This window comes from Solanum dulcamara, chromosome 7 (assembly GCF_947179165.1).
Source record: "Solanum dulcamara chromosome 7, daSolDulc1.2, whole genome shotgun sequence".
NCBI classification, from domain to species: Eukaryota; Viridiplantae; Streptophyta; class Magnoliopsida; order Solanales; family Solanaceae; genus Solanum; species Solanum dulcamara.
This window is the reverse complement of record NC_077243.1, coordinates 82,008-110,000: the sequence shown is the minus strand read 5'-3', so window position 1 is coordinate 110,000 and position 27,993 is coordinate 82,008. Positions and strand designations below refer to the sequence as shown.

General features: G+C 33.7%; 3 protein-coding genes across 4 annotated transcripts; 1 reads left to right on the top strand and 2 right to left on the bottom strand.

The window, feature by feature from the left end:
- Positions 1-992: 992 nt before the first annotated feature.
- Positions 993-3,441, bottom strand: LOC129896680 (pollen receptor-like kinase 1). Its single transcript, XM_055972617.1, has 3 exons — positions 2,583-3,441; positions 1,678-2,409; positions 993-1,570 (listed from the first exon to the last, which is right to left on the bottom strand). The coding sequence occupies exons 1-3, from the start codon at positions 3,439-3,441 to the stop codon at positions 993-995; spliced, it is 2,169 nt and encodes a 722-aa protein (XP_055828592.1).
- Positions 3,442-9,580: 6,139 nt separating this feature from the next.
- On the bottom strand, positions 9,581-14,858 carry LOC129894431 (uncharacterized). The gene is made up of 6 exons (XM_055970130.1): positions 14,339-14,858; positions 12,271-12,415; positions 11,390-11,650; positions 10,979-11,060; positions 10,556-10,752; positions 9,581-10,173 (listed from the first exon to the last, which is right to left on the bottom strand). The coding sequence occupies exons 1-6, from the start codon at positions 14,611-14,613 to the stop codon at positions 9,871-9,873; spliced, it is 1,263 nt and encodes a 420-aa protein (XP_055826105.1). The 5' UTR covers positions 14,614-14,858; the 3' UTR covers positions 9,581-9,870.
- A 6,278-nt stretch (positions 14,859-21,136) lies between these two features.
- LOC129896342 (organic cation/carnitine transporter 7) lies at positions 21,137-27,191 on the top strand. 2 transcript variants are annotated; one of them, XM_055972211.1, is made up of 6 exons: positions 21,137-21,222; positions 22,275-22,543; positions 23,666-23,903; positions 25,373-25,901; positions 26,027-26,220; positions 26,437-27,191. In XM_055972211.1, the coding sequence occupies exons 2-6, from the start codon at positions 22,275-22,277 to the stop codon at positions 26,656-26,658; spliced, it is 1,452 nt and encodes a 483-aa protein (XP_055828186.1). In that variant the 5' UTR covers positions 21,137-21,222; the 3' UTR covers positions 26,659-27,191. The 2 variants fall into 2 exon arrangements, with proteins under 2 accessions (XP_055828186.1, XP_055828185.1); XM_055972210.1 differs by having other exon boundaries at positions 26,018-26,220.
- The last annotated feature ends 802 nt before the right edge of the window (positions 27,192-27,993 follow it).

Sequence of the window (27,993 nt, the reverse complement as noted above, 5' to 3'; positions counted from 1 at the left end):
ACTACCCACGACCTCCGTAAAATCCATCTCCTCTTTTCACGGTCCACCGACCACCACAGTCAAAGGGTTGTTGGGGTTGTTGATTTTGAAGAGCTCACATAACCAATTCCAAAATAAATTTTAGGAATTTATCTCGTGTTTTGTTGGAATAAAATTGCGAGAAAATTTATGATAGATCATTTTGATGCATCTGGTACGCCATTTTGACCCATGTGGGTATAGTCCACTAAAGTGGCCAACCTAACCCAACGCTCCTTTACGTGGGTGGTTCGGTACAGGCAAAAACTGGTTTGATCTGGTTTGGTTCTATGTCCACTTGGGCCATTAGTCACTCTTAGATACAGTTTATTAAGTTATTTTTATTTTTAGATATTTTTTTGAGAACAGGGTAGTATTAAAAAAAACTACCTATTATTTTTAAATTTTTTGAAGGTATAATTGGAAATAATTATCAACTTTCATATTAAATTTCTAAAGACCCATTTTCTGAAACTTCTTAGTGGCCTATTTGTTTACTGTTAGTGGCAAGTTTATTCGCCACAAAATTAAAGGTGCTTTTGCAGCAACAGTCATGCGTTACCACTAATAAAACTAAATAAGAAAATTATTCATTTTTTATTAATTATTAATAATAATGTAGTCAATGTTGAATAAAATCAGCTGAAAACATCCAGGCCACATTCCTAATGTCGCCATTAAATGTTTTTAGGGGCGAGTCGTTAGTACCACAAAAGTGAAACCTCTTGTAGGGATGCTAGATGTATGTATATAATTCCAAATTGTAGCTGGACGAATAATTATGGAATGAAAGACCGATCGATCGGCATGCAGGTCTATTTACGCCTTCAGTAATTTAGTGAATTATACAATGATAATGTGTACAAACATGATATGTAATGCACTGCCGGGATCCATTATATAAAAATAGATAGGGGAATTAACTAATGGGGTTGATGAGTATACGTATAGTTGGATGTATTATCGATGTCAAATTAAACTCCAATATCAACTTGATCGTCCTTGTCATTTAAGGCTTGTATACTTTCAACAGCTTCCTTGAGATCCCACCTTGTATCCAAATCTTCTTGACAACAAGCCACTCCAATGTTGAAGAGCTTTCGGATCTGTCCTTGATGAGTCAGCTGGTCCATCTCTTTATCAAAAGCCGATTCATTATCTTTAATGATGGTGTCGACCCAGGTAGCCAATTCGGTGCCATAACCAGTGCTGAGAGCGAGATAATTTGTTGGGAGTTTACCGGTGAGGGTCTCTAGTATTAGAATCCCAAGGCTCCAAACATCAGTCTTCCTCGTGATGCGGCCTTGTTGTGCATACTCGGGGGATTTGTAAGCCACTAGAAGATGTTGGACTTGCGAGAGATTCACCAGGGGAACCAATGTGTAATCCATCAACAAGGGATTAGAATATTTGTCCAGAAGTACATTTGATGACTTGAGATGACCATGCGGAAGTGCTAGACTTGGCAGTTCATTGTGAAGGTATGCCAATGCCTTTGCAACTCCTTTTATGACTTTCAAGCGGCTTGACCAGTCCAGCCTAGAGTGATTGCCTAAATAGATATACACACACAGGGCCGAGTAATTAATAATTTAAACTGTACGTACTACTTACTAGCTACTAGTAATTAATTAAGTTCATATACATACATATACATACCATGGAGGTGACTGGCCAAGCTACCATTGGAGGCATAGTCATAAACAAGCAGCTTCTCTTCTTTCCTATAATAATAGGCGACAAGGGGGAGTAGGTTGGGGTGGCTTAGTCTGCCCAACCTCCTCATGTGCTCGTGGAAGTCTTCTTTAGCGACATGGTTCATTTGCTTAAACCTCTTCACCACAACAGCTTGCCCATCCATAAGTAGTGCCTTGTAAGAGGACCCTAGGTTCCCACTGCCAAGCACCTCCGCTGATGCTCTTAGCAAGTCCTGTAGATCAAATCGTGTCCTGTCATCTCTAACGAAGGACAACTTACCCACTACTACTGTGCCTGGTGCTGCTGCTGGTGCCTCTGCTGCCTTATTACTGTTGTCGTGTCTTGCATAAGTTGGGTTGACGCTCATCTTCAAATCGGGAAGAGCTGATGATAAAAAGGTGTTTTGATCCCCACCGATATTACTTGACTCAACAGCCCGGCTGATGAGTTGTGGATTATTTTGGCATCTGGGGCGGCAAATGATAAGAATTAACACAATTACGAGACATAAGACCACCAAACAAACTGCAACGATCAACATCACTCTACTCAGGAGAGAGGGCGACTTCTTATTTATATCACCAGATTGGCTGCTGATAGTAGAGTTGAGACTGCTAGGAGTAGCACTATTTGCTTCTGGACTTGGGGATTTGCAAATTGATTCCAAAGGCTTCCCACACATGCCTTTGTTCCCTGTGTATATGTTATAATAGATTCACGTTCACAAGTACGTTCTCTGAGTCAACGTTACAACAACAAAAAAAATGATGGAACATATATTTATATCCGACTAGGGGAAATTAAATGATAACATTATATTTGGGGAAATTAAAAGTAGTTAATCAACATGCATGCATGTTACGCACCTGCAAATGTTGTTGGATCCATTAAGGAAAGAGAAGGAGGGATTGGACCCTCGAGTTGGTTGTTGGATACGTTGAGGAGTTTGAGAACTCTGCGGGGGAAATCAGGTATAGAGCCAGTGAATTTGTTGTTTTCGAGGGTCAACTCGAAGAGCCTGGGGCAGGAGGTAGCGAGGGAGGTGGGGATGTTGCCTGTGAATTGGTTGTTGGCTAAATAAAGTTTCTTGAGATAAGTCATACCCTTGAAGGCATCATCGGGGATCTGACCGGAGAAGTTATTATTGGACAAGTACAATGACTTGAGGGCACCAAGTTTATTCCAATCAGGCATTCCCCCTTTGAAATTGTTGTTCATAAAGCTTAGGGTCCGCAGGAAATGCAATGGGAGCAGGGAATCTATATCAATTGCCCCTGACAGGTTCAAGTTTTCTAGTTGCAAACCCCATACGTCCCCTTCAAAGCAAATCACTCCCAACCAATTGGCATTGTCCCCGGTACAGGGGCTTGTGGATGGAACCCAAGACCCGAGTACATCCTTTCCTTTAGCTGAAGATGTAGATAGCGAGCTTTTAAAGTTGAAGAGGGCCTCCGAAGAGCTCTTTGCATCGGGAAGATAATGATGATCTGGGCCGGCATCGTCATTGTCGTCCACATCTCCCGGTTGAGCCGATACAAATGTGATCAAGGACACTACAAGAAGGAAAATGATCAAGTGATGTAATGCATTTGGAAAATTATGTGATCTTCTTGATGATGATGATGAAGAACATGCAAATGTAACTGGTGAAAGGTCGGCATCCTGCACCTCCGTCATCATCCTTCCTTTGCCTAACCACAACAAAACACAATTAATTTGAGGCATAACCACTGCACACCTTTCTAACCAGAGATTTTTACGTCCTTTTCTTTTGGTTTTTATTACATTAATTACTTTTTTCAATGTCTTCCATCCTTTTCTTATCCTTTAAAAAAAAAGTAAATAAATAATATTGTCAGCATTTGTTCTCTCTCCTCAACTTTGAACAAGGAAGAGAGAGCTAGCGCAACGAATGAAAATTGCCCGAACTAATTTGAAGATACCAAAACAAGTCCTCGAAATTTGATCCTAAAAATACGTTCTAAATTAGAAAGGAATATTAGTCACAAATTCAGGTTAGAAAGGTTTCTTTCTTTTTTATTTTAATTAAAATTCTGTTTGACTAAGTATTTTCTTAGTTTATTTGAAATTAAATGTTTTCATGCCACGATACATTACTTTATTATATTTCATTACACGGATAAAGAGGAAGTAATAAGTAGTAAAGTTTATTTAGTGTAAGTCTCTTGCCAAACGTCACTCTCAAAACTTAATTAGGTATTTAGACACCCCCTTCAACCCTTTTTTCGGACTAAATTTTGACTTTCAACGAGTAAAACTTTCTCCACTTCAACCATTGTATTTATTCCTAAGCTTTGAATTTTCTCGAATCAGTTTTCCCCATTTGTTGTAAAAGCTCCCACTTTTTCAGCACAAATTCCAGCATCATTAGCTATTATTAGGGATGTTCAAAAGAATAAATCAAATCGATTAAATAAATTAATTTTTATTTGATTTGATTTTATATTTTTAAAAATCGATAATATTTGGTTTGATTTTGATATTGTTTAAAAAATTCAAAAAAATAATCGAATCAAATCGAACCGAAAAATTATATATATAAATACATAATATATGTGTGTGCGCTAAAAAAATGCAGCACTCTAATGAAAAAGAGTAAGGTATAATGCGTCTTTTATTTGTGCAACAATATCGGTAGCTTATGCATTATTCAGTAAGTTCATGTTGTTTAGTACATTGGATTAGCTAACAATATAAGCAGGAAGATAAACATAATTGAAGTTATGATATAAGAATTATAAAATCCAAAATGAAAAATAACTCATTTCCTTTTAAATAAATTGTTGTCTTCTTTTTTGTTTCTCTTTTAATAAATTGTTGTCTTTTTTTTTCTCCTTTGAATGAATAGTTTCTTTTATTTTTTGTGTATGGCTATAAACCGAATAATCGAATTAAAATCGATAACAATCAAACTGACAAATATAAATTATATTTGGTTTGGTTTGGTTTGATTTAAATAATTTAAAAATCGATTAAATTGATTTAATTTTAATTTTGATCAATATCCGATCCAAATCGATTCCTGAACACCCCTAGCTATAATATTGAATGTTTATGAACTATAAAATCAAATCTGCAATCAGGGATCCATTCCAGTAGTTCAGGTCGCTATTGGTAAGAAATCTAGCTTCATTGTTTCTTGTTCTGAATTTTTTATAGTTATATATAGACTACAATTATAGTCTAGGCACCAACCATTATAGATTTATTATGTCGACAACATAGTATGTTTGGTAGGTGGTGCTTACATGGGTGAATTTGAAGAGACTCTAAATGTTGGAGTTAAAAATCAACCAGTAAGGTGACAGTAATATTGCCCTGTGTATTAACGACTTGATTGTGAGCGTAAAGGAGAGTCGAGAGTTAATTTGTGAGACTATCGATCTAATCATTAGTTATGTGATGAATGGAATGGAAAAATGCATCCATCCTTCATAAAGAATGATAGTTACGTGGGATTATATATGCTTGATGTTGTTGCTGATGGTTCTAGGCCTATTCTAAGGATAAATATTGTTGGGAGGTCCCGAGAAGAAGCTTCAACACCATCCCCACCAGTCCCTGCCCCAACCCTAATGTCGATGACAATTTAGTGGAATATAAGGGCGTAGGTGATCACAATGATTATGGACGATCCTTAAAGAGTTAAAGTGTCGAAGAAGAGTGTGATGGTAGTGATGAGTAGTGATCCGAATCACTACCAAATCACACTTTTCTGATAGAACTGATTTTGGAAATTTTAATTAATGGTGAAAAAAGAGTTTTAAATTTAAGGAAAAATGACTTAACTTTTAATTATTGAGTATATGTGACAATTTTAAGATTAATCCTAATGATACTAATTTTAAAACTCTCAAGTTTTATTATTTACACAAAAGTTCTATATTTTCCATCCCACCCGTCCCCCTTCCCCTTCCCCCCATACCCTTCTACCTCGTCATCTCCTCCCTTTTTGTCGTCATCACCACCACCACTAATTCTTCCTCCATCACAACCACCTCCTCATCTTCCAGCACCATCACTTCCTCCTCCATCACAACCGTTGCCACCTCCTTCTCCTTTACCGTTGCCTCCACAACAACCACTACCTATCCACCTTTGTTGTTACCACCAATACCAACACTTTTTTGCCGCCATAATCATCCTCTCCTCCACCTCACAACTGAAATTATTGCAACTGATAAATTATATGTTGCAATATATTAGCAATATGTTACAACAGATGTCATATGTTGCAACACATGTGACATATGTTGCAACATATTGCTAACATGTTGCGACTGATTGTAAACATAAGGACCAAAAAGAAAATAAACAGAGCATAATGAAAATTGATGAACGTCGACAGCGGTGACGACGGTAACAAAGACCATAAAGAAGAAGAAGAAGAATAAGAAGAAGAAGAAGAAGAAGAAGAAGAAGAAGAAGAAGAAGAGGAGGAGGAGGAGGAGGAGGAGGAGGAGGAGGAGGAGGAGGAGGAGGAGAAGAAGAGGAGAAGGAGGAAGAAAAAGAGGAAGAAGAGGAGGAGGAAGAAGAAGAGGAGGAAGAGGAAGAAGAAGAGGAAGAAGAGGAAGAGGAAGAGGAAGAAGAGGAGGAGGAAGAAGAAGAGGAAGAAGAGGACGAGGAGGAGGAAGAAGAGGAAGAGGAGGAGGAGGAGGAAGAAGTAAGCTTCAATGAAGAAGTCTTTCTCTTTTAACACGACGAAGAATTCTACAAGATTTATAAGATGGAATGTATATATGTTAGTTATGGTCGGATGTTGTGGGCATATAAATATGAAAACTCGGATGAGTATCACATCTAACAGTACGTTGGTGATCATACCTATGATGTTGAATATGTCACGGACAATCATAAGAATGTCATATCTGTATGAATCCATTTATTGACAATAATGGGCCAAACACAAAGGAAATCAAAAGGACTATTTTTAGGGAGCTGTATTACAAACCAATCTACTGAAAGTATTGGAAAAGATATGTAATATCTAAGAACATGATTAGGGGGACATCGGAGTACATATATGCTTGCTTACCAAATTTAAACATACCAGATTTTTTCTATATGGTTAACCAACTAAATTTTGATTTCACAAATATCATTATGGTTGATGAGGATGATGACAATTTCTTATTCTACTTCATAGCTTATGAATCCTGCATTCGGCGATATTCCAACATGAAAAAGATTATTATCGTTGATGGCATATTTTGATATGATAAGTATGAGGGTGTCTTATTGTCCGTTGTTGCATGAGATACTGAGAATTGTATCTATTCAATTACATTTTTTTTTAATTCTTTAGAAACCCCCTCCCCTATGTTGATCGAGTGGAGTGACGGAAGAGAGTATGGGTTCATGGACGAAAGAAATCATGATATTTTCATTTTTTTTATTTGATGTAACAAATTTTTTATAAAGGCATAAATATTATTTTTTAGATAAAAAAGTAAAAAATACTAATTAAGTACATAAGTTAGTGATGTTCTATAATGAAGTAAATTAGCATAATGAGAAAATTAATTTTATTAATAATAATCAAAATTCTAATATTTATTTATACAAGTGAAAATAACAGAGAATAATGACTATACAAATATATTTCAATGTAGGAAATACAAATAATTAATTTAATTAAGGAAAAAAAATTTAAAGATTGTATTATTTAGATTTTAAATTATTTTAAATTATAATTTATGTAATACCCTATCAATGTCAATCAAAACTTGTTTATTTATATAGAAGAGCATATTCACCGTCATTTATATTACTTGACTCTCATTCTAAAAATAGTTATTTTAATTTACTTGTCCAATTTATGAAATTTAAGAAAATTTTAATATATTTTTATTTCTACCCTTAGTATTAAATAACTGCATAAAGTAGTAATAGTCAAATTTAAGATTTCAAAATATTATTAATAATGTTAGTTTAGAAAAATACACATCTAATTATTTTTTAAAAAAGTATCATATATATTAAGAATAGTCAAGTAATATGAAACATGAAGTAAAATAGTAGAGAAAAGAAAAAATATACATATATACACACACTTAATGCATATTATATTGAAATAATGGTCATAATAATATATTGATATATGACAACACCTTTTAGACTTCTAAGATATGCAATTGACTCGACTCGTTCACTAGTCTGTTAATCACTAGACACATGTACCCGTGCTAGCTCAGGCCCAATACTGTATCTATTATTTGGTCTTAATTTATATAATATAGATAAAATTTAAAGAGTTAATTAAAATTTAACATAATTTTTAGATATTTTAAATTGCTAATTATTTTAATTTATAGTACTTTTTAAGTAATACTTTTCTTGTCCCAATTTATGAGGCACTGAATAAAATTTTGAGAATCAACCTAATTTTTTTTATATGTCTTTTAATTTTTATGTTTTTATATGTTACTCGTCTATTCCTATTTATGTGGCACTTATTCCAGGATCAATCAAATTTTTTATATGTCTTTTAAATATTTTTAGTTGTCAATTATTATGATTTATATTATTATTTACGTAATTTTCAAATAATAATATATATTACACACACCGCTGAGGTGTGTTTCTCAAACTAAAAAGTGATAGTTTATGTATGAAACTCACGCTTCTAATAGTTTAGGTATGAAACTCAAAAACAAAGATAGTTTAGGTGTGTTTTTGATACTTATCTCTATTTTTTGTATATATGTATATACTAATGGATCCATCCGTATTTGTCCATCTCGCATATCAACTTTCTCTATTGATAGTGTAAAGCCGCCCAAAACAAAGAACGGGCATGGTAGGTAATTAATTAATCTTTGTTTAGGTAAAATCTGCGAACCGGGGTTGAATTATATCCCCCTTCTGTTAATCGAGAATGTAACGAAGTGAACCACTTTCATATATAATCCACATGTTAGGCAGTCTGCATCAACTTGTACAATATATAGACAAGCACTAGTACATAACTAAAAAGAGCAATAATTAAATTAATTATTTGATTATATCTTTAAGAAAAAATATAATATATTTTAGTGGGTTTCTGAAATTGCTTAGAGAAAGAGGCGAATTATTAAAACTTGTTGGGTAAAAAGGAGTTGTGGAAAATTAGAATAGAATAAGTTTCACACCGTCAACTTTTTAAAGTTGCTGCCATGTGATCAGGAGGTCACGGGTTCAAGCCTTGGAAACAGCCTCTGACAAAAATGCAAGATAAGACTGCGTACAATAGACCCTTGTGGTCGGACCCTGCGCATATATTACTCAATATTATTTTTTCTAATGTCTGAATTTCTTTTGCTAGGTTTCTTTTTTATTATTATTTTTTTGGTAATGATTTTTGCACAACTTACAGGCTTCGTGGCTCTTAAGTATGTTTCATCTTTGACCTTTTGCACAACTTACAGGCTTCGTGGCTCTTAAGTATGTTTCATCTTTGACCTTTTTCTGGCACTTCACTGTTGTTGTGCATCCTAATTAAATTAACGTTATACTAAGAAAAAGAAGTTTAAAATATATTTTTTTCAGTGAACATTATATTTGCATGTTGAGCTATTGGTTATTTGTTAAATATTGCACTTCAAAAAATTTGCCTTATCCATCTCAATTTATTTATCCAATTATGATTTGATACAAAATTTAAAAAGATAAAGATTTTTTTTTGAATTTTATGGCTCTACACTAAAAATATGTAAATGTATCAAAATACACTTTAATACTGTGATTTTAAACATGTCATTTATAAAACTAGAATTAAAAGTTACAAAAATATGAAAAATTGTTTTGAGGGACAAAAAATGAAAGTTAGACAAACAGGAATATAAATTAAATGCTACTATGTTAATTGTAATTAAGTAAATAAAATTATGACATTATTAATGGTTAAAGTAAATATGACATTAAATACAATAAAACACATAATTAAACGACGACAAGCTTAAAAGCTTCTGATAACAATGAAGATTAGAGCAACAGAGACGTCCAATCCCACGTATTCATGTTTAAATAGTGAAAGGGGGAGATTCTGAACTGCTAGACAGAGGTAATTGGAGAAGTTAAAAACAAAAAAAATTAACTACATATATATCTTGAAACCACATTGAACCACATAAATATGCACAGCTGCATTCCTACTCAAGATGTGACACTTGAGCAGCCGCACTGTAAGCTTTTGCTTCTCATACCATTGAGTTTCACAAGCTTATTAAGGATACATGCCATGGCAACCTTTGATCCCAAGTTAGAGAGCCCTCTAGACATGCAGATTGCACCACCCAGGAGCATTAGCATATTTGGCACCACATTGTTTGATGGCTCTTTTCTTTGTCCCCTAGCATTGCATTCACGTGACACTCCACCGCAATAGTCCCTACTTGTGCAGGTTTCTGAATTGATTAAGCTATCTGTGTGGTCTAAGGTGTCTAACCAAAGTGGAACCTTCATTTGAAAAGGGTGGGAAAGTGGTTAGGAAAGGGAAGATCAAAAAATCGTGTCAAGCAGGCGTACTTTATGGTAGAAAACTGGCACTATGTTTCGTACAGATTTATACAGTATTCTACTCATATTGGGAAGGCTAATTAATCCACGTATGCAATAATAGCAGCACACTATCCTTGCTTATCATTTTAGGAGGGATGGAACCTGGAGGCCATTGAAGTAAGAAGGGAGAAAAATGACTTCAAGAAGAAAAATGCTTCTGTTACGGTCACTGCCAGGTTTGTGTTTTTTATCATCTATTTTACTTAACTTTTCCATTTCCTAACAAAAAGAATTGTGAAAGTCCCATGATTAAGAACTTTACAAGAAGCATAGCTCTCACCTTTTGAATTAACGTGACGGCACTCACACCTGAAGTCAATCGAGAATGGTCAAGGGCAGAGTATTGGCGAAGTGCATCATCCATTTTACAGACATAGCTCCATATGCCCTTTGCAAAGGCTAGTTTTGCCATTTCAACGTTAAGACCAGCATCTTCTTGGTGTACCATTTGGATCTCACAGGCATTCCTACCAGAAACTGAAGGAAAATTCACAAGAAACAACTCAGTACTGCACCATCCTAGATTCCTAAAAGTACTACAGAAAACCATAATATTTTACTTCTATTCCTAGAAACCTGATAGAATTACGAAAAATTCACAAAATGAGTCATGATTCCAACTATGTATATGCTCTCATGAGATGCTTAAATCAGTTTTTCCGCACAAGGAGAAATAATAACAAGGAATGAAACAAAAACCTGCCTTTCTTGATTCTCCAACCAGATCTAAAGAGCCTAACCCTGACATACTTCTTCCTTCTTTGTGCCAAAGGATATTCACATTCCTACTAGTAGTAAACGCCAAAATTTTAGCACACATAAACTAAGATATGTAACAGGCAAAATTGAAACAAGAATAGATACAATTATGAGTTGGGACACATGAATGATGGAAATTTATGTGAGAACACTAATCGCCTCTTCCTTTTTATCTCTTTTACTTTTTTTTTTTTTGTGGGGGGCCAATTGAAAACATTCTAAACAAGTTCTAACTGCAATATTTATTTAACAGGAGAGATTGCACCATCAAGAAATATATCTCTCTAGAGTTGAGTTGGGAGAGACAGCTCTACGAGCTTGATGTCCAACAATGTCAAACTTTATTAAGTACTACCTTGGTAAAACAGTAGAAGGATTCATCATTGCCTTCCCACACTCTCCAAGCTAATATGTACTCTCTGGGAGTCAATAGTGGAAACTTTTTTATCATGAGTCCAATTTCAGTTCCACTGCTTGAATCCACCTGCAACTGCTTATGCTCAATCAAGGTTTTGTCCCACATTTTCCGGAAATCATTGTCCATGTAAAAATCTCTTAGCATCTCTACAGAGCAATTCTCAAATACAGTGACACTTAGATATTTAAGAGGAGCATCCTGCAGCACAGTAGAGATGAAACCTGGGTATCGTTACCTCATTACTGATACAGATAGTAGTAACTTTTTTTGACAAAATTAGACAATTAAGAATTACTGTATAAATACATTTAAAATAAGGCAATCCAGATAATTTGTATCACTTCACGACTTCATGTAATACAAATAGCATTAAACAGAAGGTGAAATTGTGACATCATTTATTGCGCAGCAGTAGATACAAGTGCTCATGCTTATGAAAATGCATGCTCATACAGGCTTGCAAGTGTTGTACTCTGTTCTTTGACCCCATTCAGTCACTTTAGATCCTTTAGAAGTATCAATGAGAGCACTGCCTGCAGTTGGTTACTCCATTTTCCTTTAAGAGCTTCAAAGGTACATATGTACATTAACGAAAGGTGAAAGAAGTCACTTTTGTGATTAATAGTTCACCTAATGGACACACTTCTTCTGGTTCTTTACAAGTCCAGTTTATTAATAGGTTCAGCCATTAGGCATAAAATATGCATACTATTCTGAATTCTGAGAAAATAGAATCAGCAAGTCCCTAAGAGATAAAAGCACAGAGACAGCTATAATGTTAAGAACATAGTACATAAAGAGAGAATCTGAGCAAGCACCTTCGGTTTACAACACCATGCACAGTAGGAAAGACGATCTGTTCTCCGGTTAATGACATCTTCCCATTTCTCATTAGCTTGAAATTTCTTAGTTATGGCGTCAATCAAATTCTTCAGATCTAGATCAGATATCACTGTAGTGATCCTGAGAAGAATAAATGAGATATTAGGATGCTTAGGGACTAACAACTACAGCCAGATTTGCAAGTTAAAAGCAACTTAAGACAAGGCTCACATAGGAGAACCATATCTACTACTAGAGCATGGATATTCTTCATATATTGCAATAGTGAGGCCAACTCACAAGGAGTTGTACCAATTTGTCGCTCTTCAAGGCGAGACATCTAATCATCTATTTCAAGTTCGATGAGCCTGGGTACACCTAACAGTAAACAAAAAATTAAAATGCTAAATATTTGGTTGAAAGAAATCTTTATTTCCTCAAAAGGATCATGCAATTTTTTTCATAACCATGAACCGTGAAACCCTGAACTGATCCCTGGTGCAACCCCAACTCATTTGGGAAGTGCTCCGAGTCTTCTCTCATCGTTCTAATCGAAGTTTTGGCTCCATCATACATCTCCTTTATCCCCCTAACGTAAGCCACTGGCACACCTATAGCCTCCGAGCATCTCCAGAGGACTTCTATCGGGACTTTGTCGTAAGCCTTTTCAAGGTCTATGAACACCATATGTAAGTCCTTCTTTCTTTCCCGATATTTCTCTACCAGTCTCCTTCCAGGATGGATGGCTTTTGTAGTCGATTGCCTCGGCAAAAATCCAAACTGGTTGTCAAAAATGGACACACCCCTCCTCACCCTCATCTGCACCACTCTTTCCCAAACTTTTCTAATCGGAGTTTTGGCTCCATCATACAATACTGTACATTATGAAACCATCGGAAACCACCATTCAAACAGAGTGTAACAGGACTAGTACCATCAACTCCAATTATAGCAGCGGGAATGTCTTCACTGCCAGATATTGGATTAAGAGTTTCTATTGCATCAACGGTGGAAATGGAGAGCAGGCTCAAAATATAATAGCTTGAACCGCTTAGACTCTTTGTACCTAAATAAATAGTACACACGCAAGAAACTAAGACACGAAACCTATAGAGACGTAGCCTTCTAAGACTTTCTTCTCCAATTCACTAAATCGATAGGTTGAGGCAATCAACTGAGAAATCGACCAAAAGTACCTGTCTAGCCTTAGAAGTCAAAGCATGCATCACATATCATCATGCATAGCTTACTAGTTATAGTAGTTGCATAGGAAAAGTAAAGCATATAGTACTTTTCTTCATTGTCATGCATCAAATGGTTATCTCTCCTCTCTCAACCCTTTTCTCATTGGGCCAGGACAGATAGTCGTTCGACCTGAGGAAAGTGCAGTCAGAAACTCTTCTTTCTTATAATCTCACTTTCAGTCCTCTTTTCATTTGAGCACAATTGGTTGCTCACAGTTTGAATTTATTATTGCAAGGTAAGGACCAATTTCGGTCTTACAATTTTTACACCCATCTTTTCTTGTACTCACATTTTGGCAACTCTCTTTGTTGCACTATCTTATTTCTCACTTGATCAATCACTTCTTGCTTGCTTGAGCACTCACTCTTTACTTGAGTACACATACATGTCAAATGTGGTCGATCTGGGCTGTTTCCCTCTCGACTTTGGATCTTAGCACCCAAAAAGTCTGTCTGTACAAACGATCTAGACTTTTTGGATAATTTACTTCCACGAATAGACTGTTAGGCTAAGAAGAATAGGTTGGGATTGATTCTTCCTTTCAATCCAAGTCGAGGTAATAGTTTCTGGCAATAGGTCTTTCTTGGAAAAGATCCTTCTCTCCAGATACGGGATCATTAGAATATTAATGAAGTTGGTGATGAATTACTGACATAACACTTACCAATGAACATAAAAAATTTGTCCGAAAATGACATGGTACAGGCTACTACGTTTTACTTTTTCCAAACAATAAGAAGAAATTATTGTACGTTTTTACTGTGGAGCTTCTACAGTTGCGCACACACTCACGATCAGAACGATATTAGAAGAAGATACCTGACATCAGAAGGAGCAGAGGGAGAGACATCAGGATGACCATTGGATTCGGCATGTGGATGCGCAGCAGATCGTTCTCCAAATCCGAAGACAGATAGGAAAGACGAGGCAAATGGAAGGAGAGAGTTCAGTAAATGACATGTCAGTATGATCACTACGACAACCAGGGTATAGCCGTAAGTATACGAAGACAGCGACCATCCGTTTCCTCCTCGATCCATCTTCTCTCTCCAAAATTCTGACACTAATGGTGAAGACCAAATCGTAGTGCACATTCTCTGAGTTTGCTATATGCAACTGATCAGCCTATAAATTCCCGTCCTCCGTGGGTTTTGGAATCCAGCACTCCTAGGATTTCTTCAGCATCGCCCCCCGACAACCACCGTTCTATCGCTAGCGGTTCACCTAAAGGAGAAAGTTTGGCCCCTACAAATTGGATAAACCCATCCGCACGGTAATCCATACATCGCCCCCAATTTGCATCTAACCTTTATTTTGGGGGAATTTCCAATTTTCTTATATCTATGTAAAATTAGAATTCCTTTTGCATCTATTTAAAAGTTGGTCAAATCAATTTTTAAGTTATTTTTTAATATTAATATAAGTATTCGCGCGATGCGCAATTATTATTAAGAAAAAATAATTTTCTTTCTTTATTCTAATATCAAAATATTGTTGGTAGTTAATTAGCTATGATCATCAACAACATTAATTTTATAAAAAAAAAACTATTGAAATTTTATTAGGGCAAATCATTTTTTTTATTTAAGCACAAAAATTAAATGATAAATTATTATAAAATAAAAATATACATATATAGATTGTGTCATGATTAACCTGCAATTATATTCCTATTTATGATTGTGCACCACAAATATCAGTAATTCAATTATAAAATATTACATATGTTGAAGCAAATATTGAAGTTTTTTGACTTTATATTTAAAACTAAATTATGCGACTTCGTTTGCATTTTTTCATATGAAATTATAATATATTTTATCATCTCATATTTAAATAGGACTTATTTATCTATATTTTTATGTTGCAATGTAATAGATTTACTATGGATTTAGAGTTCACCTAATATAAATAAAGAAAAAAAGAAGATGACTAAGAGATTTTACTCTTCTCTTCTAGAATAATCCTAATTATTTTTTTATTTTTAATTGCTGTTTAATTTAATATTCCTGCTTACTGTTTTTTTTAAAATACAGATGCAAAATTTTTATTTAATGTGATTCTTTTTATCTTTATTTAAAAAAATAATATTTATTGAATTTATAATAGAACAAAAGTTATAATGTATAGCAACATATATAAAATAGTTTCTGTTTTTTGAGGTTAGCTAATTGTTGACTAAATTTATTCACAGGTCTTTGAATTTATACCCTTTAATATTATTTAAAGGATAAATAAAATTGAATGAAAAGAAAAAAGTCTGATCTTTACGTATTGTCTTATCATCAAGATAACTATGTAGTTCGAAGTTAATGCAGTAGCACTTCTATTTTAATAGGCATGTTTGTTTTGACAATTAAAGAGCATAATAACTTTTACAGATTCAAAATTTAGTATCTTATCGATAAAAAGTTGTCATATACATAAGGCGTATACAAATCATATTGAAAATTTATTGCCGAAATAAAAGTCAAAATCAAATAGATCAACAAATAATAAAAAATTTAAAGCTGATATGATGAGTTTGTATCAATTGCTCTGAAGCCACATTCTACGGAGGAGAAATGATACATCATAAATAAAGAGAAAATAATTTATGAATAGATATAGAAAAAATATTACCATATAATAAAAATTATGGAAAAGATTGAAAACAAAAATCTCTAATATATTACACATAATTTTTATACATATGTTTTTCTTTGAATTATCCAAAAACTCTACATCACTACACTAATTATAGTTTCTACCGATATAAAAGAGTTGGAATTTTTTATTTTCAATGTAACTATCAAACAGTTTACGTAGATAACTGACGTGGTGAATCATGCAAAGTGAAATGGGAATGTGGTACAAATATGGGTAGTTCGTCATTGTGATAAAAAAAATTGTAAGAATTTAAATTTTTAAAACTGTAAAAAAAACATAAAAAACTGTAAACAAATAAAATAATATCCAAATTTGAAAATTTTAAAAATCTATATAAAAAAAGTTATCGCTTTAATAACATAATAATAGTAATAATAAAGTGTGTTTTGGTGTCTAAGTCTGCCATGTGGCATTTTTTAAAAATATACCTTTGCAATTTATAATAAATTATATTTTGTAGTGTTGCCATGTCATGTGACATTTTTTTTACTCTCCTATTATATATAGATAGAAGATGATTATTATTATTATTATTATTATTATGATGATGATGATGATGATGATGATGATGATGATGATGATGATGATGATGATGATGATGATGATGATGATGATGATGATGATGATGATGATGATGATGATGATGATGATGATGATGAAGAAGAAGTAGTATTTTTAATCAATTGCATAAATTTGAAATTAGAATTTATAATTTTTTTACATGTATATGAATTTTATGAATTTAAATTTTAACAGTTATCCATAATGTGCGTGTTTGAAAGTGAGTGCATATAGTATGCTGGAAAAGTGAGATTTTCACCACAACTCCAAATTACTTGAAATTTTGAACATAGACTCAAAAAATAATATGTTAAAGGTTACTATGAGCTCGTTTGGAAGGGCTTATAAGTTGGTCAAACCAACTTATAAGTTCTTTTTAGCTTATTGTGGTGTTTGACTAACAACTTAAAATGTTAAATTTAAGTCATAAAGTTCTTAAAGTCACCAAAAAATGAAAAGTTAGAAATTCTAACTTTTTTTAAGAGCTTAAAGCCATTTTTGTTGACCATGAAAATTACTTTTATATCCCTTATATTTTATTTTAATGTCCAAAGTACTCTCTCAACTAAAGCCCTAAAATTCACATCACTTAAACCCCTACCGCCAACCTAGTCTTTCTCCTCTCTCAGCTTACGTTGAAGCAAAAACATAGGCAGATTAACGCTAATTTGTAAAGGTGTTTTTGCTGTTTACGCTGAATTTTGGCAGCTACAACACAACAATGTAAGAGTGTTGCCTTTTAAAAAAAATAATAATTTGAATTTAAAGAATACCCAGAATTGAGTTTTGGGGTTTCTGGTTGACAAGATTTGATAATTTTCTTGGTGGGATTGTAGGAATTGTTGATCAATGTTGTTTAAGTTCGAATTTTGAGAAAACTCAAACGGAGTTTTGAGTTTCTGTTTGATTTGGATTGCAAAGATTTAATTATATTTTTTGTTGGGGTTGGTGTTCTTGGATAGTATTAAACGTTTATAATGTTATATTTTTGTATTAAAGGTCTCGTCTATGTGTGAAGAATTTGCCAAAGTATGTAGCTGAGGACCGCCTCAGAGATTTCTTCTCTTAGAAAAGGGAAGTCACTGACGTCAAGCTCATGCGTAATATTACCGTTTTCCAGTTGTTATCAGTGTTTTAGCCAATAATTGATTTTTTGCCTGGTACATACGAGTTGCTATATGATACTATTGATATTTTGGGGTATGTTTATTACTACTTTGAAATGTATTTGACATGGAAAGATTGTCACGTTAAACAGAGATGGAAAGAGCAGGCAGTTCAGATTTGTAGGATTTCGAACAGTGCAAGAAGCTGAGGAAGCTATCATTTTATAAAAAACAAATATTATAGTGGAAGTGATTTATAAAAAAATAACTTAAATAAACATTTTATAGTGGAAGTGATTTTACAATATAAATTACTTTTGATTTAAATCAATTTTAAAGTTTAAAAATCTTTTAAATTAACTTATTATGGTGTTAACAGCTTTAAGGGTATTTCGGTTATTTTGATAGAAAATAAGTGTTTAACAACACTTATTTGTCAAACACATCAATAACTTATTTTTAGTATAAGCACTTTTATCCAAACACTTAACTGTTTATTTATAAAAATAACTTTCAGCACTAAAAAGTTCTAAAAGCACTTCATACATAAAAGTCACTTTTTTTAGCCCATCCAAATGGGCTCTATGTCTATGTTCAAAATTTCAAGTGACTTGGAGCTGTGGAAAAAATTCTATCATTAAAAGAGGTTAAAACTTTGAATTTTTTTTAAGTATGTCTTATTCGAGCTTAAAAGATATTGAATTTTGATATCTAGCTCGGAGGGATGTTACTATTAAAATTTGAGGTGATTACGTGAAAAATTGAATAAGTTAAAAATTTGGAGTTCTTGGTGTTGTTCGTGTATTATTGGTGTTCTTGAAGAAGAAGAAACAACAAAATAGTAGATTTGATTCAAAACTCTAGTAGAAAAGTGTTAAAAGTTGTTTGTGTGGTTTTGCAAAATCGGAGTTAAAAATTATTGGCATAGATGAGCTTTTTCTCAAACGACAATGGCATAGATGAGCCAAACTTTTAACGGATGGCATAAATGAGTTTTTTCTCAAAATTCGATGGTATGTTTGAGCCTTTTCCCTTAATTAAAACATAATTAGTATAAAATATAGTTCACAAAAGAAAAGTTAATTAATAACGAAAAGAAAACAAAAAGGATATTAAAAAATTATAGTTTCTGGCATGACACTGATGTAGCGGTGATATGACAACGAGTATTATACAACACATACTGTGAGAGTGGTTTTACACGTCTCAAATTGGTATTAAACTCATTTTTAAGTACTAAATGAGTGTAATAGGTTGTCATGATAGTTTAAGCGTGTAACTGACTTTTTGAAACAAGTGTGTGTCGAGGGGGGGGGGGGGGGGAATCTATGTCTTTTCCTATATTAATTAGTGATATTGTCTTTAATTTATGGCGTCAAATACTCTTTGCCAAATATATTTTTTTTTAAAACTCTTCGCATTGAATTCATTTTGTTCTTAAAATTTTAAGTTCATACATATTTTAATAAATTTATTCCAATTTTTTTGTGTACACTGAACATAAAATGATATCTGTGATGGCTAAAACTAACAGAACAATATGCTTGATAATTATAATGTTTGCGATGATAAAAATGAAAATCAATTTAGCCATGTGGAGTTAACACCAAGCAAATTCTGAAGTTCTTTATTTTTTAAAATTCCTTAAAACTCTTGTTTTATGGGTAATTGAGTAAATTTCATAAATTGTCACATAACTATCACTCTTTTCTAACCCAAAAAATCATTATACTTAAGAGTATACTAACACACAAAATCACACAATTGAAAAAAATTGTAAAAGAAAAAAAGTGAGATGAAAATAAGTGAAAACAATTTAGACATTTTTATGGTCAAACACTATTTTTAAACAAAGTAAAAAATAATAATTCTCATGGCCAAGCGATGTGGTATTTTTTAAATTTCAAATACAACTTGAAATTATATTTGATTTTTTATGAATAAACGTTCATTTTCAAATAAAGTTAAAAAATGAATAATTTTGATGCCAAACGACTCCTTAATTTGGTTTGTACGTATTCTTAAGTATTTTTTCTATTTTTCCCGAATAACAATTATAGCATCGGTACAATCTTTTCTTGTTATCAGGCGATCATACTTTCTGTGGATTGTAAATCAACTAGAGTTTTTTAACAAGAATATTGATTCAAGTTGGGCGGATATTTTGCTATTGATCCGAATCATTCTCTATAAGGAAGTAGGTTTAGCATTCATCATTCTTGAAAAGTGCATATTTTTCTCTCTCTCTCTCTGTTATATTTTATAAATTATTTTTCTTGAATGGAACATAATTGATGATTGCGAAGGTCATGTTATTTTTTATTTTTTTTTGTGGTTGTTAGGTCCTTTAGGAAGCCATTCACTTCAGCTGAATCATAAAGAAGTGGATTGAGTATTTTTAGGGTGGCTCAATAGAATGAGTACCTAAAGTCAAAATTTAGAAAAATGCCTTTTTGTTTATTTAATAATTTTTAAAATATATTTTGTTCTCATAAATCGTGAAAATATATGATACTTGATTATAATTTTTGTTTAATTGATGATATAATATTTTTTGTAATATTTTTGTAAGACACCAATAAGCATATATAGATTATTATACGTTATATAACACTATAAATATTTAAATATTAGGTAAGATCTTATTGATTATAGTTTTGATTTTTTTTTTAGTTGAGTCAATTTTTACACAAACTATCAAAATTATTCTAAATATGCTTAAATTTAAAATTAAGTTTTCACTTGACTGAATATGTAATTAGAATATCATTTTTTACTTGTATAATATTTTATTTTACTTTTAACTACAAAAGAAGTCTAAATCATCAATATTATAGTGATTGTTACCTTTAGAACACATTCAGTGATAAAACAATGTCTTTTAAAATTTAATTGTTTGATAATATAATTAATTTGAGTTTGAAATGTGTAAGAAGACACATAAAAAAATTGAAGACAATTTTATAAAGCCAATACTAAAACATGATTAATCCAAATTAAAGTCAATTAGATAAATTAAGAAGTAGAAAATATCTGCAAATTTAATTATTTATGATTTTTAATTATAGTTTCACCAATTATATTTTTAAAACATAATTAATTTTTTAAAAATATGTGTATCATAATTAAAAAATACCTATAAACACTTAGTTTTAAATTAAAATAATAAATATAAATCAAAATTCATAAATTGAAAATTCTAAGACAAAAGTCAAACCAAACCCACCAAGAAATAGACACATCTTTGACGATACGTCTGCTTCAGCCAGCCAGGGTATTTTGGTCCTTCCAAGAGCATGCTTTTATTAACGCCATTAACGTCTTACTTCTTACATCGTCTTCGTCAGATTTGTTCAGCTCTGCTTGTCTCTTTTTATCTCTTCCCATGTATGTATCTCCTTCATCTTTTGGGTTTACTGTCTCTGTATTCTACTCGATGCTGGGATGTAATGGTTTGATCTCGAGTTGTGTTTCTTCGTTTAATCTTGCCTCTTGGTCGAGTTTATTTCATTTCCGTGCGATTTGGCGTCTTCGGATGTATATATGTTCGTATTTGAGCTTCTTTTTTTCTTGCATGATGTTTCGTTGTGTGTTTGAACTGAATTTGGGCTTCTTTCGTAGCTATAGGGATTTGTAATTTTGAGGCCCTTATGGATGGTTACAAAAGAGGCAGATGTAGGCCAAAGAAGTATTGTGGAGAGATGATTAAATATGATATGATTCAACTCCAGCTTATTGAGGACATACATTCGATAGTTGTCTCGCTTATTCCTTCATACATGTAGTTGTGGTGTTACTTTGAGAGTTTTATTTTGGGGTTTTGTTTTGGGGTTTTGTTTGTATGCTTTGTATTCACAGCCCAAGCCATCTAATCAATGTAGTGGAGAGTTGCACCAAGATAACTCTTTCGAAACTAAAAATGCTTCTACATTTCAACTTAACTAATCTATTCATCTTGATATCCCATCCTCATTCATCTTGATATTCTGTTGTGACAAGTTTTTTTATAAAGTACGTGTTAAGATAGATTATTAGTTTGATACCCCAGTGAGGAGGAGTGGAAGGTTGACTATAGTGGATATAAGGAGAGGTAGAGGTAGACCGAAGAAGTCCCAGGGAGAGGTGATTATAAAAAGAATGACTCACCTGCAACTTACTGAGAACATGAACCTAGCTAGGAAATATGGATGTTGAGGATTATGGTAGAAGGTTAGTAGGTCTATCCGAAATAGTCTCTCTAGTTTCCACTTATGGGATTGTTGTTGTTGTAAGTTTTTCAGAATTTTGCCTTAGCTGTTTGAATTTTCATAATGTTTTGTGTTTAATCTGTCTGTTGTTCTATGGTGCCCTTCTCTCTCTTGTTGACTGCTCAACTTGCACCAGCTGCAATAATAAATCATTGTTATATTTTTAGCAGCAATATTATTTTTTCTTTGTAGATGAATGATGAGAGTAGAACATACACGGTGGATGAAGCACTTGTTGCCCTTGGCTTTGGGAATTTCCAAGTCCTTGTGCTTATCTATGCTGGGATGGGTTGGATTTCTGAAGCTATGGAAATGATGCTTCTCTCTTTTGTTGGACCAGCTGTGCAATCAGCTTGGGGTCTTTCTACTCATGAAGAGAGCTTACTGACTAGTGTGGTTTTTGCTGGAATGTTCATTGGAGCCTACTTATGGGGTAGAATTTCAGATAAGTATGGAAGGAGGTTAGTGACTCCATCTCCGTGTCTCTAAAGTAATACCGCAACTACTGTCTTCTTATAACTGAGTCCCTATAAGAGAGATGTTACAATTGTTGAATAGATTCTTATCCCTTATTTTTTTTGTATGCACTCACGAGGTTCATGTATGTATAGAAAATTGGGTGATGTTCGTAGAAAACCATATCTTTTGTAAGGTTTTCTATTTTTTGGTAAATACTTGTATCCGAGTGTTTTTTGCCCATCTTTAATAAAAAATGTTACTTTTATGAAGAAATTTTTATTACAGACTCCCTAATCTTAGGCAATATTTTCAATTACACACTTTAATTTTGCAAGGGTCCTAGTTTTAAGAAAAGGGGTGCTAGAAAGGATTCTATCATTCTTGTTTTCATCATCATTAGTTTTATGGTATTATTGTTGTTTCTTCAACACTATTGAAGCAATCGCCACTCGCCACTCGCCACTCACCACTCACCACTCACCACTCACCACTCATCACTTACCACTATTATTCATTATCTCTATCTATTTCAAAATTTAGAGATAGGTACAGTAAAATTGATTCAATCTGCAAAGTGAACTTTTACGTCAAATTCTTTATAGAAGAACTCTTGGGAATTTATTTTGGACAGAGATGGATACAACAGCCATGGCCTTTGTAACTTAGACACTTCACTTACATTTTTACAGCCCATGTTATCATTCTCATTCCAAAAGAATTCCCATAATCGTTGGTTGTCTCCAATAGTTACAATCAGTGAGATACATAATAACAATGACGTTATTGATCATCTTCCATTATACCAAATGCATACTTGTATGATTTCACAACCAGTGAGATACACAATAACAATGATGTTGTTGATCATCATCCATTATACCAAATGCATGCTTGTATGATTTCACTAATAGCCAATCTTCATAATTGTGGAAGCTCTTCCCTCCTTTTTTAGATTGCGTAGTCATATAATATTTTAGTCTATATCCCTTCTATAGTTTTATTGGTTATCATAATCAACTGCATTGTAGGTTACATGTACTGAATGTTTCTCTTACTATATCGAAATTAATTCTGGGCTTTCTCCTTTTTTTTTTCTTTTGCTTTTCCTGTGGTTTGTCATTCAGGAGAGGGTTTCTTATGACAGCAGTATTTACTGCAACAGCTGGCTTTCTAAGTGCTTTTTCCTCAAATTTCCCTCTGCTGATTATACTCCGTTGTTTAGTTGGTATTGGTTTAGGCGGAGGACCTGTTCTCTCTGCTTGGTTTTTGGAGTTTATTCCTGCTCCTCATCGAGGCACTTGGATGGTAGTATTTTCAGGCTTCTGGACTGTTGGTACAGTTCTTGAGGCTTCACTTGCTTGGGTAAGGCAATGTGCATTGGATTAAAGAACAGAGTCTTCTTTTGTATTATGGCCATGAAATTATTTACCATTTGTATTCATCCTCCTAACAAAGAAGTAAGCAAGTTGCCTTGCTTTTTGGTGTATACTCTTTATACAGTATACACTGTGAATAAGTGCCTTCTTGTTTGTCAAACATAATAGTAGGTAGGCTGAATTTATTGGGCATAGGGCTTTTCATGTCTGTCAAACACAATAGTTGGCTGAATCTGTTAGGCATAGATTAATGAAAGGGCAGTGATCACCTTTCACGTGACTTTCCCTTTGGAGGATGGCTCATAGTTTTTGCTGAAGTAATTGATTTTTACATAAAAGGCATCAAGAAGTTGCAGAAATATAAAAGTAGAGAGTAAGTTACATCTTAGCCGCAAAAAAGCAAAAGTGACACCTTGCTAGCTACATTACAGGGGAACTATTTTAGATACAGAGAGCTTACAAAGTTCCAAAAGGAATCCGGGGAATCTACTGGGGTCACATACTCCAACTAAATAAAGTAAACATCTAGCTTTAAGGGTGTGGCTGGCAGGTGATTGTCCATCAAAACATCTTCTATTTCGTTCATTCCATAAATACCAAAAAATTCCAGCAGGTACCATTCTCCAAATTGGTTTGATGGAGTTGTCAACTTCCCAATTGTCCCAGGATTCAAAAGCCTCATTGGTACTGTTTGGCATAAACCCAGCTAACTCCAAAAAGAGAACAGAACATGTTCCAAAAATCTCTTGCAACTAGACAATGCAGAAATAAGTGATTGTTGGCCTCTACCTCCCTGTGACACATATGACATCTGTTGACTAACTGAATCTTCCTTTTGAGAAGGTTGTCTAGTGTCAAATATTTCTCATGGAGTGAGGTCCAGCAGAAACAGATGATTTTAGGAGGTAATGTAATTTCCCGGATCAACTTCCAATTCCAAAGATCAGTGACTTCATTTTGGGCCTTAATCCATTTTGTATCCTGATTTCATAGTATATTTCCCAGCATTTGCATCACCCCACTTGAACTTGTCAGAAGCTTGATCATTCAGTGTAGTGCCCTCAAGTTTAAGGTGTATTTGGTAGAATATTAAATCTTTAGAGGGCGAGAAATACAACAACAACAACATACCCAGTGTAATAGCACAAAGTGGAGTCTGGAAAGGGTAGAGTGTACCCAAATCTTACCCCTACCTCAGAGGTAGAGAGCTGTTTCCGATCGACCCCCGGCTCAAGAAAAAAGTGTCCAAAGTAGTCCGGCGAAAGAAGTAACATAAGTACATGAAACAACAGATAATAACAAAATTGTCCAAGTCAGAGTTCTTTCAGTATGATGCTTTGTATGCCCTGAATAATATTAAGAACCACATGAAGCATGCATTTTATGGTTAGTTTTGATATGACTAATGTTTGAAGGGAGATATTTGACAACTCATATGTTTTATTCTTCTCATAGACTGTCATGCCAAGGTTGGGTTGGAGGTGGCTACTTGGCTTTTCAGCTCTCCCCTCTTCACTGCTTCTTTTGTTTTATGGGGTAACACTGGAGTCACCTCGGTATTTATGCATGAAAGGAAGAAAAACAGAGGCACTTGTTGTTTTGGAGAAAATTGCGAGAATGAATGGTAGAAAGCTTCCTTGTGGTATTCTTGTCTCTGATAACCAAATTGAGCTAGATGAACATTTGTCTGTATCAGAAGATAAAGAGTTGCTATCTCCAAGTGCTAGTGGAGATGTGACACTCGGACAAGTGGAATCTAGTCAAGGAGGAGTCTCACCACTAGTTACTCTCCTTTCACCAGAGTTAGCTAAGTCAACCATTCTTTTGTGGATGGTATTCTTTGGAAATGCATTTTCGTACTATGGCCTCGTTTTACTGACCACAGAGTTAAGCGGTGGACAAAATAAATGCATACCAGCTGAATCGCAACTCAAAAATTCTCATGATGTTAGCTACAGAGATGTCTTTATAACTAGCTTCGCAGGTATTTGACTCTCACTTCTAATTATACTTGAATAGAAGTCGGAGAAAATTTCAGTTTCTTGTCACTTGACTTCTTTAGAGAGAGCTGACGATCTGGTTGCTTTCATTTACTTGAAGAATTCCCAGGTCTTATTCTTTCTGCAGCAACAATTGACAAACTCGGTCGTAAACTCTCGATGTCTATTATGTTCTTCCTTTGTTGCATGTTCCTTATCCCTCTTGTGTATCATCAACCTCAAGGATTAACGACAGGCCTTCTATTTGGGGCTCGCGCTTGTATAACAGCAACCTTCACAATTGTCTATATTTATGCTCCAGAGGTAAGCTAGTGATATTCAAGAGATGGTCAATTTTTTTTTCTTACCTCTGAAAATATTTAACAAAGTCCTGGTAGAGGCAACCTGTTTAGGTGTTTATTTCTGCTCGTTGAATCATATTCGGTTATACTAACCAAGAGTGTTTCTGCTACTGAAAGCATTTCATTACTTAGCCATAACTGTTGATCTTGATGCATTTCCTTTTGGACTTCATTTCAGATATATCCTACATCCGTGAGGACCACTGGTGTTGGTATTGCAAGCTCGGTGGGAAGAATTGGAGGAATGATATGTCCCCTCGTGGCAGTAGGTCTGATGCATGGATGCCATCGATCTCTAGCCATTCTTCTATTTGAGAGTGTTATGCTGCTATCAGGTGTATGCGTATATCTTTTCCCATTTGAAACAAAGGGTCGTCAATTGAGTGATAACGTACCTTGATCAAAGCTGCCCAACACATTTACTTGAATTGATCAGTCATTTATAGCTCAGTTCTTCTTTGAAAAAACTCATACGATCAAAACATGTCGGATCACACACTCCTAAATTTCCAAAAGTCTGGTGACTGGAAATATCCCCATGCATGTTCCTGGTGTTTATGCTTTTGCCAAAGCTCACGTTGATATAAAAAAAAAACTATTGCGACATGACCAAACGGACAAATTATGGGGAAATTTGGAAAACAATCATCTGAATTAGGACAGGAAGCAATAATGGAGACCACATTTCGCATGAATATTTTTCATTCCCAAATGTCTTTGTTTGATTCATTCCACACTTCACATTGTACTAGGAGCGGGGAATGTGAACTGGGAAATTAGTTTTTCATTTTTCTATTTTCTTTTAGTCTTTGAGCGTATTCAATGTATACTTTTATAGTCGTTTTTAGCATCCCACGATTAGCGTACATTTGAAACTTTTGGACAAGATGAATTATTCATGTATTATATTTTTTATGACGACGGTATGTGCGATTGCAATTTGATTAATTCATTAGGTATGCCTTGACCAATAGAAGTAGATTGAAAGAATGATGTCGCCTCTGTCCATGCTTATAGAAAAGTCTAATGATAGCAATAGGCAAACTGGACCTTAAATTAAGACACATTGGATCGACCTCAATGTAACCTAACTTAAAATACGTGCATCAATATGTTATCCACTTGTTGTCTTGTTGATAAATTGTTTTTCTAATCTTTTCAGTACAATCTCCAAAACTTTCATTCTATGTGAAAAACAACAATTGATTGATGCAGATTAATAACAATTACCTTAATTTCTAATAGCACAAATAGGATATAACAATGTACTTGTAGACACATAATTTTTGACCGAATTTGAGATTTTATACAATTTTTAGTGCTTAATTTTTTTTTATATCTAATTCAAATATTTTAATTTTATTGTATTTTTAGTAAGTTTATTTTAAAAGATTTGAAAACTACAAAAAAAAGAAGTAGAGTCACATTTTAGTATAAGTTTTGTTCTAAAAAAATAGAAAATTTACACAAAATATATGCTTTTTTTAATTTAGATTTTTATAAACAAACTTGTGTTTCTTAATTATATATTTAGATTAGCTATTTAACTTTTCTTATATTTTTATTGATTTAAAATAGTTAGCTAATACAACCTTCCACTCCACCCACTCACCCATTTTCCCTCCCACACACCTTACCACAATTCCTCCTCATTCCCCATAAATAACCTGCACACATACCCCTATAAAAAGACAACACAAAACACACCTATTCGGGGGATTAAAAAAAAAGAAAG